The sequence below is a fragment of the Otolemur garnettii genome, unplaced genomic scaffold, assembly GCF_000181295.1.
Source record: "Otolemur garnettii isolate 467f Iridium unplaced genomic scaffold, OtoGar3 scaffold00021, whole genome shotgun sequence".
Classification (NCBI taxonomy): domain Eukaryota; kingdom Metazoa; phylum Chordata; class Mammalia; order Primates; family Galagidae; genus Otolemur; species Otolemur garnettii.
Window position 1 is genome coordinate 16,698,097 of NW_003852416.1, and position 14,333 is coordinate 16,712,429.

Here is a 14,333-nt window from a genome sequence, read left to right on the forward strand (position 1 = left end):
GTGCCAGTCGATGGTCCAGCAGGAGCACACAGGCCGCTGCTTCTCGCTCTTCCTGAGTGAGAAGTTTGCCTCTTGCTGCATTCCTTTAGTGCTGGAGGAGCCAAGCTGAAAACAAGCCTCCTCGTGACGCTGATACTAGCAGCATGGATGTGGCCTCAGTTATATGTGATTCCTCTGGAGCCTGATAACACTCTGAGGTATCCCAGTGGTCTCGTCACTGACAGGAGATTCCTGAGGGGAAGCGTGTCTTCCTTGGACATTTCTCCAAGTTGATTTACCCTAGTGATTCCCCATTTTAGAGAGTTTTTGAAAATGAGGATATAATTTAAATACTACTAGAGTAACTTGTCAAAGAGATAGCCCAGTCTGGGTAAAGGGTGAAGGGGGTCCCCAGTTCATGGGGGATAATTGCGCTGGTTGCCTCTGGGAAGTTGGGGAAACTCCTAGGGCAGCTCACTGGGAGCCCTCCCAAGACACATCCTTCCAGGCATGCAGAGAGCTGCAGTGTGGGGCGAGGTGCGGTGGGCTGGGCACTTCCTCCTGTGAATCACCGGGAGTCTGAACCGGGTGCTCAAGCTGGAATAGCGCTCTTGCCCTTCTCAGACTTCACTCCTCCCTTGCCTGTCAGATTTCCTTTCTCCTGAGGCCCTGCTTCGGGGAAATGGTTATCACAGTAAAGTCAACACTTGTGTTTGTACAGTACTCTCCTGCTTGCAGCAGCTTTTTCACACTTTACCTTAATCTTCACCTGACCTTGTGAGTTGGGAGAAGGCAGGCATTACCAACATCCCTGTTCTATAAAGTCAGGTCAGACAGCATTCTTGGCCTGTGTCTAAGGGGGAAACTTAAGCTATTTGCTTGCATGCTTCCTTTTCCTTCTCCTGCTTTCTTCATCCCTTCCTTCCTCTGCCCTTTATTTCCTTTCTTTTTCTCTTTCCTTCTCTCTCTCTCTGTTATTATACTTACTCTTGAATATGAAGGTGAAACCCATTTGTCTGCTGCTTTCTCACTCGAGCTGGCTGAGAAAGAAACTAGGTTATACCTGCCTTTGCGAGCAGAAAGTTTTGGGGGAGGCCAGGTGTGGTGGCTCACACCTATAATCCTAGCACTCTGGGGGGCCGAGGCAGGTGGATTGCCTGAGCTCAGGAGTTTAAGGCCAGCTTGAGCGAGAGCAAAACCCAACTCCACTAAAAATAGAAAAACTAGCTGGGCTTTGTGGTGGGCACCTGTAGTTCTCCCAGCTATTCTGGAGGCTGAGGTAAGAGGATCGCTTGATCCAAGAGTTTGAGGTTGCTATGAGCTATGATGATACTGTGGCACTCTACCCAGGGTGACAGAGTGAGACTGTATCTCAAAAAAAAAGAGTTTCAGTAGATACACTAGCTTTATTCTCATACTAACTTGTCCTTATAGTTTTTTCTTTTATTTTTTCCTTGTGATTGGGAGAAGGAAGAAAACTTACGTAACACATGACAGGTGACATGGCCCAGAAGGAGTCATGGGGTGGAGATCAGATGCTTTGATTAGTGGTGCCTCCGTCGGAAATGTAATAACTAATAAGAGAAATATTATGGACGTGTTGTGAGTGTTTAAGAAAAGAGTTGCTTCTTGAAAGTACACGATTCCAGCTTTCCTTTACCTCATGTCTTCAGTGAACCAACTCCTAGGCATGTGTCCTCTGGGCAACGAGGGAGCAGTGAGCTGCTTAGGGACAGGACTGGTTTGACAGTAGGCCATGTATCAAAAACCCTGTTGTCAGAGTAGGGAGGATGATTGTTATGAAATCTTTAGAAACTATCCTAAATGCTAATTTGGGTATCTGGATGACACACTGCTGTGTTACCTAAGAGCATACTCTGTGAATTATTTTTCCTATTTAGGTAACCAGAGAAGACAAAGATCTACACAGAAATATCCGGCGGCTCATTCAGGAGGAGTGCCAGAAACCAAACCGTAAGTGGTGCAAGGTACAAGTGACACCCAGGTGCCCCGGAAGGGGGTGCTCCCTCCCAGAGGGCACTGATGGGAGGAGAGTCAGGAGACTTGGGGCTTTTCCCAGCAGTGACCTAGAAAGAGGATGGTCAGGAGGTCCCTCTCTGAACCTCTCTGAAGTGAATGCTAGGGTAGCGCACTTGTTCTGACCTTGGCTGCTCAGAAGATTCAACCTTGGAGCTTTTTTAATCATGCAGAGCTCCTCCCCCCACCCCCGGGGAGTGGTAGTGCTGAATCTGCACAGAGGACGGGGAGGTGGGTAGGCAGGTAAACTCAAGTGGTTCTGACACAGTGAGGTAAGCCACCACTCTGGGACCAAAGAAATGGTTCAGAAATGATTTTCGTGGGGTTAGTTCGGCCCCTAGTGGTTAGATGCTAGAACTGTAGCTTGTCTGATGACATTACCATTTTCACACTAGTTAGGAGAAAGCATTAGTTCTATCTTAAACCCCATGTAAACTGATAGTCTTAAAGGTGACTTTTCATAGTCTACCTTTTATAAACATAAGGTAATAATAAGTGTTGGAAAGTTTTGCTAATGACCCAGGTCCCCAGGTGGTCTGCAGAGAAGTCCATGTCCAGTTCTACCAGCCCATACATCCCTGGGGCCTGGACCTATGCCTGGCTGAGTCAGTGGGCGAAGCTGGGCCAGGTCTCTGGCCCTGGTATTTATGGTATGCAGCTCTATTTAGCCTTTAAGAAGCAATGAGGTCAGATCCCAGATTTGTATGACAAGTGTTAAAAATAAACTCAAAGGAATCTATTATTTTAATGCAAGTGAATAAACTGTCACTTCATTCAGAAAATAAGAACAAGTATCCTTTAGAAAGCCTGTCTGTCCACAGCTGAAGGAGCTTTGAAAGCAGTGCAATGTGGAATTGCTCAGCTAAGAAGGGCTGAGATAATGTTCCCAAGATCACATCCTAGTCCCAGTTCCCTGGCCAGATCCTTTTTTTTTTTAATTTGAGACAGTCTTGCTCTCTACCTAGACTAGAGTACAGTGGCCTCAGCCTAGCTCACTGCAGCCTCAAACTCCTGGGCTCAAGTGATCCTTCTGCCTCAATCTCCTGAGTAGCTGGGACTACAGGTGTGCACCACCATGCCAGGCTAATTTTCTATTTCTTGTAGAGACATCTTGCTCTTGTTCAGGCTGGTCTCCAACTCCTGGTCTCAAGTGATCCTCCCTCCTCATGCTCCCAGGGTGTTAGGATTATAGGCATTTGGAGTTTCCTAGATGCTTATTTTTCGTTCTGCAGTTGATAATAGAATATATTGAAGCCTAGAGCTGGTGAAGCAAATGAGGAGAATTCACACTTATTTTTTAGGAGGACCTAACAACCTAGGTGACAGGAGGGCCTCTAAAAGTGGCAGGGTTTGCGTCCACCCACAGGCCAGCTCCTGCTTCAGTGAGTGTCAGGATGGACAAGCTCTGCCAGCCAGCATGTGCATGGAGCCTTGCAAAGCTACAAGCCAATCGCCTACCACTAACTAACTCCCAGGAGCTGAGTTCTGGAGCCTGAGTGACTGAGAATGCTGATTAAAAAAAAACCTCATAAGGACTATCCTGGAATCTGCTGTTACTATTCTTCATAATGCTGTAACTTATGGCATTCCCAGTTATTCTGAATAACGTGTGCACATCATAAGTCAAATAGTGTGAAAGTGCACACACAAGAGTCAGGCTCCCTCCCAGTGCTGAGCCCCAGGCTCCGTGTTCTCTCTCTAAAGACAGCGGTTGTTACTCGTTTCCTGCATGTCCTCCTAAAGATGGCATTGCACTCACACACATATTTGTATTATTCATCCTTTTTAGAAAACTTAAGTAAAGGTTAGCAGGCAATGCACATTGTCCCACACCTTATATTTTGGATCTAACATTGGCTCCTGGAGATCATTTGGCAACAGTCTCATTAGTACTATAGCGTATCCTGTTACATGTGTAGGTAGGTATTTGACCCTTAATCTAACCATTCCTAGTGGGCTTTTTCGTTCATTTCTAGCCTTTCCACAAAATATAGCATTGAGTTTTTCCTTATAGAAGGACTTGAAATCTTTAGTTATTACGAGTGTCTTAGCAAAGGCTAAACCTACCGTAATGAAAGGACTGTGAAATCAAGCCCAGTTTAAGTCCCGGAAGGATTGATATTGTTGTCCATAGACATGCAGTGTGGCATGGTGAGGAGCTGGGCTCTGTGGCCTCCTTGTCTGGATTCCAATCCAGCTCTACCACTTCACAGTTGGGTGACCTTAGGCAAGTCTGTGTCTTGGGTTCTTTTTATGCAAAATGGGGATAGTAATAGTATCCCCATTGGGGATGGGTTGATTAGGGAAGTCAACAAGTTAGTGTTTATAAAGTTAGAAGAGTAGTCAGCATGTAATTATGGCTACAAAGAAGAAAGGGTTAAATAAAAGTGAAGTTCTATCTCCTAATGACACAGGTGGTGGCCCTTAACTCTCTAACCCGGAGTTCGGAAGGCTCACTGTCTACTTAATATCGATATGGAAAGAAGGTGTTTCAGATAGACTCTGTGTGTGGATTTTGCTCTATTATTGTTGGGCTAAAGTTAAAAAAACAACTGAATTTTGGTTTTATGTATAGATACAACAATGGCAAATTGTCCAAAAAGAAAGAGTTCTACATTGAAGATACCTTTTTATCGTCAGATTTTTATTCTGAAAATCTTTCAACCTATAGAAAAAATTTTAAAAATCAGTACAATAAACACTCATGTACCCTTGACCTGAATTCACTAGAAACTTCAGCCTATGTTTTCTAGGCGTAGAGACATTCTCTTATATGATCACCAAATCATTTCACTCCGCAGAAAATTAATATTTGATGGGTGGGTTCTAAGATGGCAGCATTTTATTAGATGATAACTTTATACGCCTGTAGCGTTGCAAAAAGCTCACAAGTATGGAGCTCAAATTCCTTTTACTTCCCTCAGATCTGGATTGAATTACTGCTTTTTGTAGAAACTGAATACTGTATGCCACTGCTCACATTGGAATAATTTTTTTTAACTTATAACAATTTTTTTAAAAGACTATTAAAGCAATTCCCTAACCTGTTATAGTTACAGTAGTAGATTATATGTGGAGTTTATCTTAATATGATTTGGGTGTTTGGGTTTCTGGTGGAGGTATGGAACAAATGAGGCTATATGCAAATGCAGCTGGGAAAATATAAGGCACAATTGTCATTGTTCTTTGAGGTACATTTTAAGATAACTGGCTGCGAGGCGAATATTTCTCAGTAAAGCGTGCTTCGGCTGTGGGCTGATTCCAGAGGGGTCGAGTGGTCTTCTTGCACTTCCTCTGGGGAACTGCTTGCTGGCTTTTACTATTTATACTATTTTCTAATAATTTCTCATCTAGAGAAGAGTCTGAGTTCCTGTTGCCCATATGACTGGAAGGTCACTTTTGAACAACTTCACAGACAACCCTTAGACAGCAGAACAGCCTTTTTGAGGCCTTAGGAACAGTCAGTATCCTGCTTAGGGCCCATGTGTGGCTGTAAGTCATCTAGAGTTCTGCACCTGAGCATCAGGCCTCACAAAGACTATGGTTAAAAGCTAAGCAGCCCTGAAATTCCTGGTGCTCTTTTCTGCTGTGTGTGGCCAGTGTGGCTGGAGACTTTCTCTGTCACCAGGGCACTGCCCCTTGCTACTCCCCTTTTCCTCCTGGTGAGTCTTTTCTGCTCAGGGAGGGCTAAAGTTCCTTTCTTTTCCTTTTTCCTGTTTTTCTCCTCCCCTTTTTTAGAGTCAGGGCCTCACTCTGTAACCCAGCTGGAGTGCAGTAGTGTGATTATAGCTCACTACAGCCTCAATTTCCTGGGGTCCCTCAGTCCTCCTGCCTCAGCCTCCTGAGTAGATGTGACTATAGGCATGTGCCACCACATCTGGGTAATGTTTTTCATTTTTTTTTATACAGAGTCTCACTATGTCGAAGACATAAAACCCACCTAAACCTACCCTGTGAAGCAGGTGGTTTTATTCCTATGAGCCACTTGGCCCCATGGTAGAGCCAGAACTTGAATTCAGGTCTGATGGACTCCAGTGGCAGCCATCTGTCCTCCACACTGTATTTTCTCCTCCTTGCTCAGTGCTGCACACATCTTGCGTGTTCAGAAAGTGGGTGTTGAAATGTGGTGACCAGCGATCTCAGCAGGGCAGTGTAGTGAGCAGGTGCAGCCTCTAGAGGTCAGAATACAGCAAATCTTCCTCAGCCCTAGGCATTCCCTGTTTGCCAGAGCTGAGAACGGGAGGTTTAGGGATGCTCTGGCCTGCCCAAGGCTACAAAGGTGCACCAGATCTTAACCCATGCTTGGCCCTATACTGCAGTACCACTTTGAGCACCTTCCTGGAACCTAAATTATTTTTTTATCTGAAAATAACATTCAGTAGTTGTGTAGAGCAGCTTTTGTGTGCCAGGTGCTGGGTGTATGACAGAGAGGACATGCCTGGCCCTGCCTTGGGGCTTTAACTGTGAAAACTGGGGAGGGCTTGCTTTTAGTAATGAGGTTTGACTTTGACTCAGAAATACATTTTAGGATACGTCCCAATATATTATATAATTCTAATGTATAATATATACAGAGGGTGCCAAAAAAGGTATGCACATTTAAAGAAAAGGAAAAAATCGTATTAAAAGTATAATACTCAGTATATACCAATAACAAAAGATGAATAAAGTCACGTTTGAGCACCTCTTATAATTGCAGAAGTCAAACATGCCTTGAGTATTAATTACAGTGTTAGTGCAGTTTTTTCCTTTCTTAAAATATGTATAGGCTCGGCGCCTGTGGTTCAAGTGGCTAAGGCGTCAGCCACGTACACCTAAGGTGGCAGGTTCGAATCCAGCCCGGACCCACCAAACAACAATGATGGCTGCAACCAAAAAATAGCCAGGCGTTGTGGTGGGCGCCTGTGGTCCCAGCTACTTGGGAGGCTGAGGCAGGAGACTCGCTTGAGCCCAGGAGTTGGAGGTTGCTGTGAGCTGTGATGCCACGGCACTCTACCCAGGGGGACAGCTTGAGGCTCCTGTCTCAAAAAAAAAAAAAATGTGTATACATTTTTTGGTACCCTCTGTATATATGAAGTAAAGTTTCACAAAAGAATACTCATCCATTTAATGCAATATATTCTATAATTTTATTCTGGTCTGTTTGGTAAGAAAGAGAATGCTAATCACAACCCACAGAAATTGACTTCATGATCCCCTAGGGTCACAGCCCCTCAGCCTGACTACTACTGCTCTACGTAATTGATCTCAACTGCCCAACAAGTTGGGAACTAAGCCCAAACTTTTATCATTATTTACCAGATGGTCTTAGTTTTGGATAGAGGGTAAAAGTTACTAGACCAGAACCTTCACAGGTAAGACTTTTTGGAGGCCAGGAAGGGAGGAATGAGACCAGGCCAAGGTTAGAATCCCTTCCCACCATGGAAGCTCCATCAGGTCAGGATTTACAGGAAAGAATATAGATGGGGTAGCAAACCAGCTCTGCTGTGAGTCTCAAGGGGTGCCCACCAGGGAAGCTAGAGGTTTAGCACTGAATACGTGCACTTACATGTGTAATTGCACTAGAGAAAAGTTTATCGACACTAAAAACCTATTAGGTTGTGGATATAAAATCATTGATGGGAAATCCCTCAAAGTTGAAGGTCAAAGTCCCTGAGCCATCAGGTCCCTGTTGCTGTGATGACATATGGGACCTGAAAACGGGTTTTTTTTATTTTTGTGATGACCAAGACCAGTGTATCTCAGACTTTAATGCACATCAGAATCATCTGAGGATCTTGTCAAAATGCAGGTGCGAATTCAGGAGGTGTGGCAGGAGGGGACAGAAAAGGGTCTGAAACTTATGTACGTGCTCAGCCGCTTTCCTTTTTCCCACAGACGTGGAGAAGGGCTGCCACTTCCTGCACATCTTGGCCTGTGCTCGCCTGAGTGTCCTCCCGGGCCTGAGTGAGGCTGTGCTACGGCAGGTTCTGGAGCTCCTGGAGGACCAGAGTGACATCGTCAGCACAATGGAGCACCACTACATAGCATTCTGAGCAGAGGCCTGCAGACAGCACATGCAGACGAGAAAGATGAGATGGCTCTTATTTTAAACATCATGCAGGGGTTTAGGTGTCTGAAGGCAGTTTCCTCATGATAAATTGCGAAATGCAGTCATTCAGGGAATGGGATTTGACATCAGTGCTATTGACTGCCTTCTACTTGCTATATCCCTGGAAGACGGAGACTGATCTCACCGTGACATATAAGAAAATCCTCCCTGTGGACCTTCTGGCTGGCCTGGCCATCACTGACAGCAGAATGGGGAGGTGTTGGCAGCTTCCTCAGCATGTGCGTGTGGAGGCCAGACTGGTGGAGGGAGGGATAGCGCAGACACAGACCCACACGCTGCAGGAACTGAAGCACACACTGCCAGACCACATGATTGTAAACTTTTTAAAACTATAGGTCATCAGCGACATTTCTGTGGGCCTCCCCTCATGGTTGAGAATTGGTGTAAGGAAGTACTACCTGCCTATGGTTTCTGTGGCTAAAACAGCAAGGCCCATAGCCCAGGGTGATGTCCTTTATAGACTTACCAGGGACAGAAATAAACAAGGAGCCAAGGCCTGGCTCTGGGTTTGTCATTTTCCTTTTATTTCCCTCTGAATCAAAAGTTGTCTCCGTTTATTTCCCTGCACTTCAGAGGTGTGTGACTGAGCACATCATCCCTTGGTGCCCTTGGAGATCACAGAGGCTGTCAGCCAACCTCCTGGCAGGCAGTAGATGTTATTTTCAAGGTTGCTGCTGAGTGTGCAGGACGTGCTGACACCATCCAGACGAAGACTCAGTATGCGCCCAGACAGGTGATGGAGTCATGCTTTTGCTCGGAATGACAAGGTAAAGAAAAAACATCTGAGGTATGTAGTAGACTTGTTCTAACAGCAAAATGACAGATCCAGCCAGCGAAAATAAATGGTAGGGAAAGACTTGTAGTCTTAATTACAGTCATTTCACAGAAGACTCTGTCTTTGCTGCGTTTACTGTTGATGTAGTAGACATCAGGCTCACTGGCGGTCCTGTGGACCTGGAGAGCTGCTCCCTTCTGCATGGAAATGGGATGGTTTTTCCACTCCCAAGTCAACCACAGCTCAGTGTGTCGGGCTATAAGCTAGTACTGGCAGATTACTTCCTGTCAGAGACTTTTCTGATGACCTAAACCTTCGCTGGTTTCTAACAGTGACTATGCAGATAGCTGTTCTGTGTCTTCCCTGAGTTCAAAGTTCCCTGGAGAATAGGGTCTGCCGGGAATGGTGTCCCGGCCATTCTTCCTTGAGGTCAGGAGCTGCTCCATATTGAAAGTATCTTTGAGTAGTGGAGCTGCCCCGGAAAGAGTCTAGAATCCATGTGAAAAGGGCATATCCTTGTACGTAGCAACTCCACTCCTGGGGGGTCATTTCAAGGAGTTACCACACAAGTTGTGAAAGGACGATTGCACACGACACCCATTGCCAAGTAATGTAGAATTCTATAACTGGGGAAAATATATATCTATATGGGAAAAGTTAATTGTGGTTCATGTGCACAATGAAATGCTAGGCAGCCTCTAGTGGTGGAGCAAACAGATAGTATTGTCCTTCTCACTCAGTTTGTGTTCCCAACAGATATGGGGTGTCCCAAAGGTCGTTGTACATACATACATACATAGGGAAAGTGGGAAATTGTAGCTAAATGTATCTTTATTTACAAAATATTCATTACTAAATATTTACAGAATATTTTTCTATATGTCATTAAATAAATATTTTAAAATATATGTAAAATATAATATGAGTTTGTTCAATTTCCTGTGTATGGTGACCTTTGGGACCTATGGTGACCCTGTACAGTGAAAAGGAAACCAAGTTGTAGATTGCTTATATAGTATAAAACTGTTGATCTGAAGCACCCTATGTGTGTGTGTCTGTATCTACATAGAGTGCTTCTGTATATACATGTACAACTGCTCCCCCACCCACAGAAATATTTTCCGCACTTAGTTTTCAGGACACTGCACTCTTCCCAGGCCCCCTTGCTCCATGTTCCACCTCCTGAGGGCCAGACGTCTATTCTCTGTGGCTTGCTCCCTTGGGGGTCTCAGCCAACCCCATAGGTCATACCATCTTTGTGCTGTCACATTCCCCATCTCACATCCAGATGAGGCCTCTCCTCTGAGCTGCGGGCCCCTATATCCTACTTCCTACTGGTATCTCCCCTTGGAGGTCTGATAGATCCAATAGGTCCAATGCCAGGGTCCAGTCACCCCTGACCCCAGACTTGCTCCTGCATTTTTCCCTGATTCAGGAAAAGGCAACTCCGTTTTCCATTTGCTCAGGCATCAGTCCATCAACTCCATTTTTTCTCTCATACCTCACAACCAATCTGCAAATCATCTTGGCCCTACTTTAATAATATTTCTACAGTCTAGCCAGGCATGGTGGCACATGCCTATAGTCCCAGGTATTTGAGAGGCTGAGGTGAGAAAATCACTTGAGCCCAGGAGTTTGAGTCCAGCTTGGGCAACATAGCCAGACTCCCATCTCTAATACAAAATTGAAATTAAAATTAAAAAATATTTCTAGGCTCAGAGCCTATAGCACAGTGGTTACAGCACCAGCCACATACACCGAGGGTGGCGGGTTCAAACCCGGCCCGGGCCAGCTAAACAGCAATGACAACAGCAACAAAAAAATAGCTGGGCATTGTGGCGGGCGCCTGTAGTCCCAGCTACTTGGGAGGCTGAGGCAAGAGAATCGCTTAAGCCCAAGAGTTTGAGGTTGCCGTGAGCCACAGCACTCTATCAAGGGCAACATAGTAAGACTCTGTCTCAAAAAACAACAACAACAAAAACATTTCTAGAATCTAACTCTTCTCCCTCCCCTGCCTCCCATCCCCACCCAAGTATCACAGTCACCTCCTGACAAATCTTCCCTGCTTCTGTCTAGTTCCTCTTTGGGACGTTCTCTGTGTGGCAGCCACAGCCATCCAGTTGTCTCCTATGCTCGGGGGTGTCAGGCAGGGTGAGCAGGGCAACCCTCTGCCTGGCCCTCCTGCTGCGCCCTGCTCCTCACGCTCCTCCCTTGGGGCCTGTGCACCTAACCATTCTTCTCACATAACCATGTGATGTTCCTTCCTCTCCCCTTTCTTCTGGGTCTTTAGTGTCACTTCTCAGTGAGGCTGGCCCTCGTCCCTCTGGCTGATTGTAACCCAGCTCTTCTCCCTCTTCCCAGAACTCCCCTAATTTCCCTCCACAGTACTCATTACTGGTAACACACTCCATAGGTTTCTTACTTGCCCTATTTATTTTCTGTCTCCCCCATAGAAAAGAATACTCCATGAGGGCAGAATTTTGTTTCTTTCTGTGTCCCCAGACCCGAAATGTGCCTGGCACATCTTTCAAGCAGTATCACTGCTGTGCGTGCACCTGGCTGCCCTCCAGCAGCTAGGCTCTGCCTCTTTCCTGGGCCTTTCTCTGACACCTTAGAAAGCTGTGCCAGCTGGATGCACACAGTGTTCACCCTGGGAGCAGCCTGAGCCAGTGGCACCTGGGGTACGAGTACTTCAGCTCCCTGCCCTTGCAAGTGTGATACCGCTAAGGCACACTAAGGCACAGGGTCTCCACTTCTCTATACTTTGTCTGTGAGATGAAGAGCTGTCCTCCTACAGCGGCAGCTAACTTGACAATTGCCAACCTGGCCCTCCCTGAGGCACCCGCCTTGCTCCCCGGTCCTGTTTGCTGCACCTTCCCTGCATCTCTCGCTTTCCAGTCTTTGTCTTGGGGTCAGCTTCTGGGCGAACACAAATTAACACCATTGTCACAAACATGCTTGGGAAATGCTGCGTGAATAATGATGCACATAGAACAGATTGCTAGACATGCTCACCAAAGCGGCACACCTCTTGCCTCTGAAAGGTAAGATCTTTCTAAACTACATGCCTAGACTTTGGTTTTTTACAATTAGTAAGGGTTGTTTCTATAAAAATTATAAAGCTATTTGTCACTGCCCACCCTACACTCACATAACCTGAATCGTAAATAAACCAGGAATAAGGTAGACCCCTTCTGCAGTAATATCGGGACTCTGAGATGATACAGGAGCACTTGGGAAACTCGAGGGTACTACAGTTGGGCCACTGCTTGTTACTGAAGACCAGCCAGAGGGTTGTCCTGAAAAGGAGGGAACAACAAATGTTCTCCGGCCCTCTTGGTGTACATGTATTTTGGGAGGTCTGAACCCCACATACAGTTTGTGTAGGCAAGGTGACAAGTAGTGCTACTGTCTGGTCAGCACTTTGTTTGAATATCTGTGATTGTCCCCATCTGGTCAGCTACCAGTGCTGCTCATCCCCATGAGACACTTCTTTCTCATTATGTTCCCGTCTGATGATGTGCCAGGACACTGACTGAGAGAAAGCTGAGTGGAAAGGAGTCTGCTCCAGGATGAGGAACCCAAGACTTGGTGCCAAGGATTGAAACCAAGCTAACTTGTAATTTTCCACTGGCAAAAGCATCTACAGTTTCTCATTAGTGTGGTTTCTTCTCCCCAACCGCCCAAGTGGCCTCGACAACAGTGGCCCCAAAGAAGCATCTCATTCTTTCCTTACTACATTTACGTGACACAGGCACACTGGAAGGACGCGAGGCTTGCTGGAGATGCTGGCAGCAGGCACTGGGGGAAAGCAGGACTGTCCTGAAGGGAGGTGGTTCTTATCTGCATGCTGTTCTCCTGGGGGGTGGGGGTGGGGGGGCTCAGGCTCTCAATGTGAGCCTAAACACCCATATAAGTAGGTTTTCATTGTCATCTGGGGTTTTAAACACATTCAGTCTGTTTTTATTAAACTTTTACAATCTATCATCTGCTAACCTCTATTGCACTTATTAAATAAACCTAGACAGGTTAAGTCATAGCATAGCACAAAGTTCTGTGTTCACAATTCTACAACAAACCCCAAGTCCTGAAGAGGCTCCAGCTGCTCCCTATATGTCAAATTAAAATGATAGGTTTTTGCCATGCACAGTGGTTCACACCTATAATTCTAGCACTCTGGAAGGCTGAGGCAGGGGAACTATTTGAGCTCAGGAGTTGGAGACCAGCCTGAGCAAGAGTGAGACCCTGTCTCAACTAAAAATAGAAAAACTGAAGCAAGAGAATTGCTTGAGCCCAAGAGTTTGAGGTTGCTGCTGCTAACACTTCAGTACTCTACCCAGGGCCACAGAGCGAGATTCTGTCTCAAAAAAAATTAAAATGAAATGATAGGTTTTCATTTTGGACTATAAAGAGGAATTTTGAAGACCACATAATAGCTCTCTTTTTATATAGAGATAGTAAATTGCTGTCTCATTTATTCAGACTCATTGGGTAAAGGTTTGTGTGAATTAGTGAAAAATCTGGATTTTAAATTGTGCTGTTTTATTACTTTGGTATTTCTACTTTTTATTACTACCAGTGGTCCTAGTTGAATGTGAATTACCATGAAGAAACAAGTTTCTGCTCTTAGGGAGTCTGCTTTAATGAATAAGAATTAATTGTGTATCATTTATTGTTATCCAGTATCATTTAATAATTATGTATTTATCATTTAATACTTAGGTGACTTAAAAGTACTTGAACACAAGAGAGTTGAAAACATATCCACACAAAAACCATGTACATGTGTGCATGGTAAGATTACTCCTAACATCCAAAAAGTGGGAACAACCCAAATGTCTGACACCTGATGAATGGATAAGCAAAAAAGTGAGATATCCATACAATGGAGTATTATTCACCCTCGCAAGGAATGCAGTATTGATATACGCAGCATGAAGAGCCTTGAAGGCATTGTGCTAGGGTGCAAGGAGCTAGACACAAAGGGCCACATGTGCAGTTCCATTTATATGAATGTTCAGAAAATACACAAGTTCATAGAGATGAAAAGGAGATGAGTGCTTCAGGCCTGGGGTGTGTGGGAACTGGTTGGTACATCCTTTTGGGGATGATGTATATGTTCTGGAATTCGATAGTGGCAATGTTTGCCCAATTCTGTGAACATACTCAAAACCACTGAACCGTTGGTAGGTTGAGACTCCTCACATCATGCTGGCTAGATTTCCAGGTCAGGCACTCCAAGAGAGAGCAAGAGCCACATGGAAGCCATAAGGCCATTTTTGCATAGCCCCAGAAGCCACAGCATTCTGATGATTGAGGCTATCACTAGTCCCACCCGGATTCAAGAGGAAGGGATAAACTTGTCCTCCCAATGGGGAGTAGCGAGGTTCTGGAAGGGCATGTAGGACTGGGAATATTGCCCTGGCCGTT

The 14,333-nt window shown here is 45.3% G+C and overlaps 1 protein-coding gene across 3 annotated transcripts in view; it reads left to right on the plus strand.

Moving 5' to 3' along the window:
- STN1 (STN1, CST complex subunit) overlaps nt 1-9,719 on the plus strand; it is a 43,758-nt gene extending 34,039 nt beyond the window's left edge. For 2 of the 3 annotated variants that reach the window (XM_012803525.2, XM_023511780.1), the window contains 2 exons: nt 1,881-1,953; nt 7,894-8,165. In XM_012803525.2, the coding sequence (XP_012658979.1) occupies nt 1,881-1,953; nt 7,894-8,051 (231 nt within the window). In that variant the 3' untranslated portion in view covers nt 8,052-8,165. Of the gene's footprint in view, nt 1-1,880; nt 1,954-7,893 lie in introns of all 3 variants that reach the window. The other variant, XM_023511781.1, reaches the window with a different exon arrangement.
- Nucleotides 9,720-14,333: the final 4,614 nt, after the last annotated feature.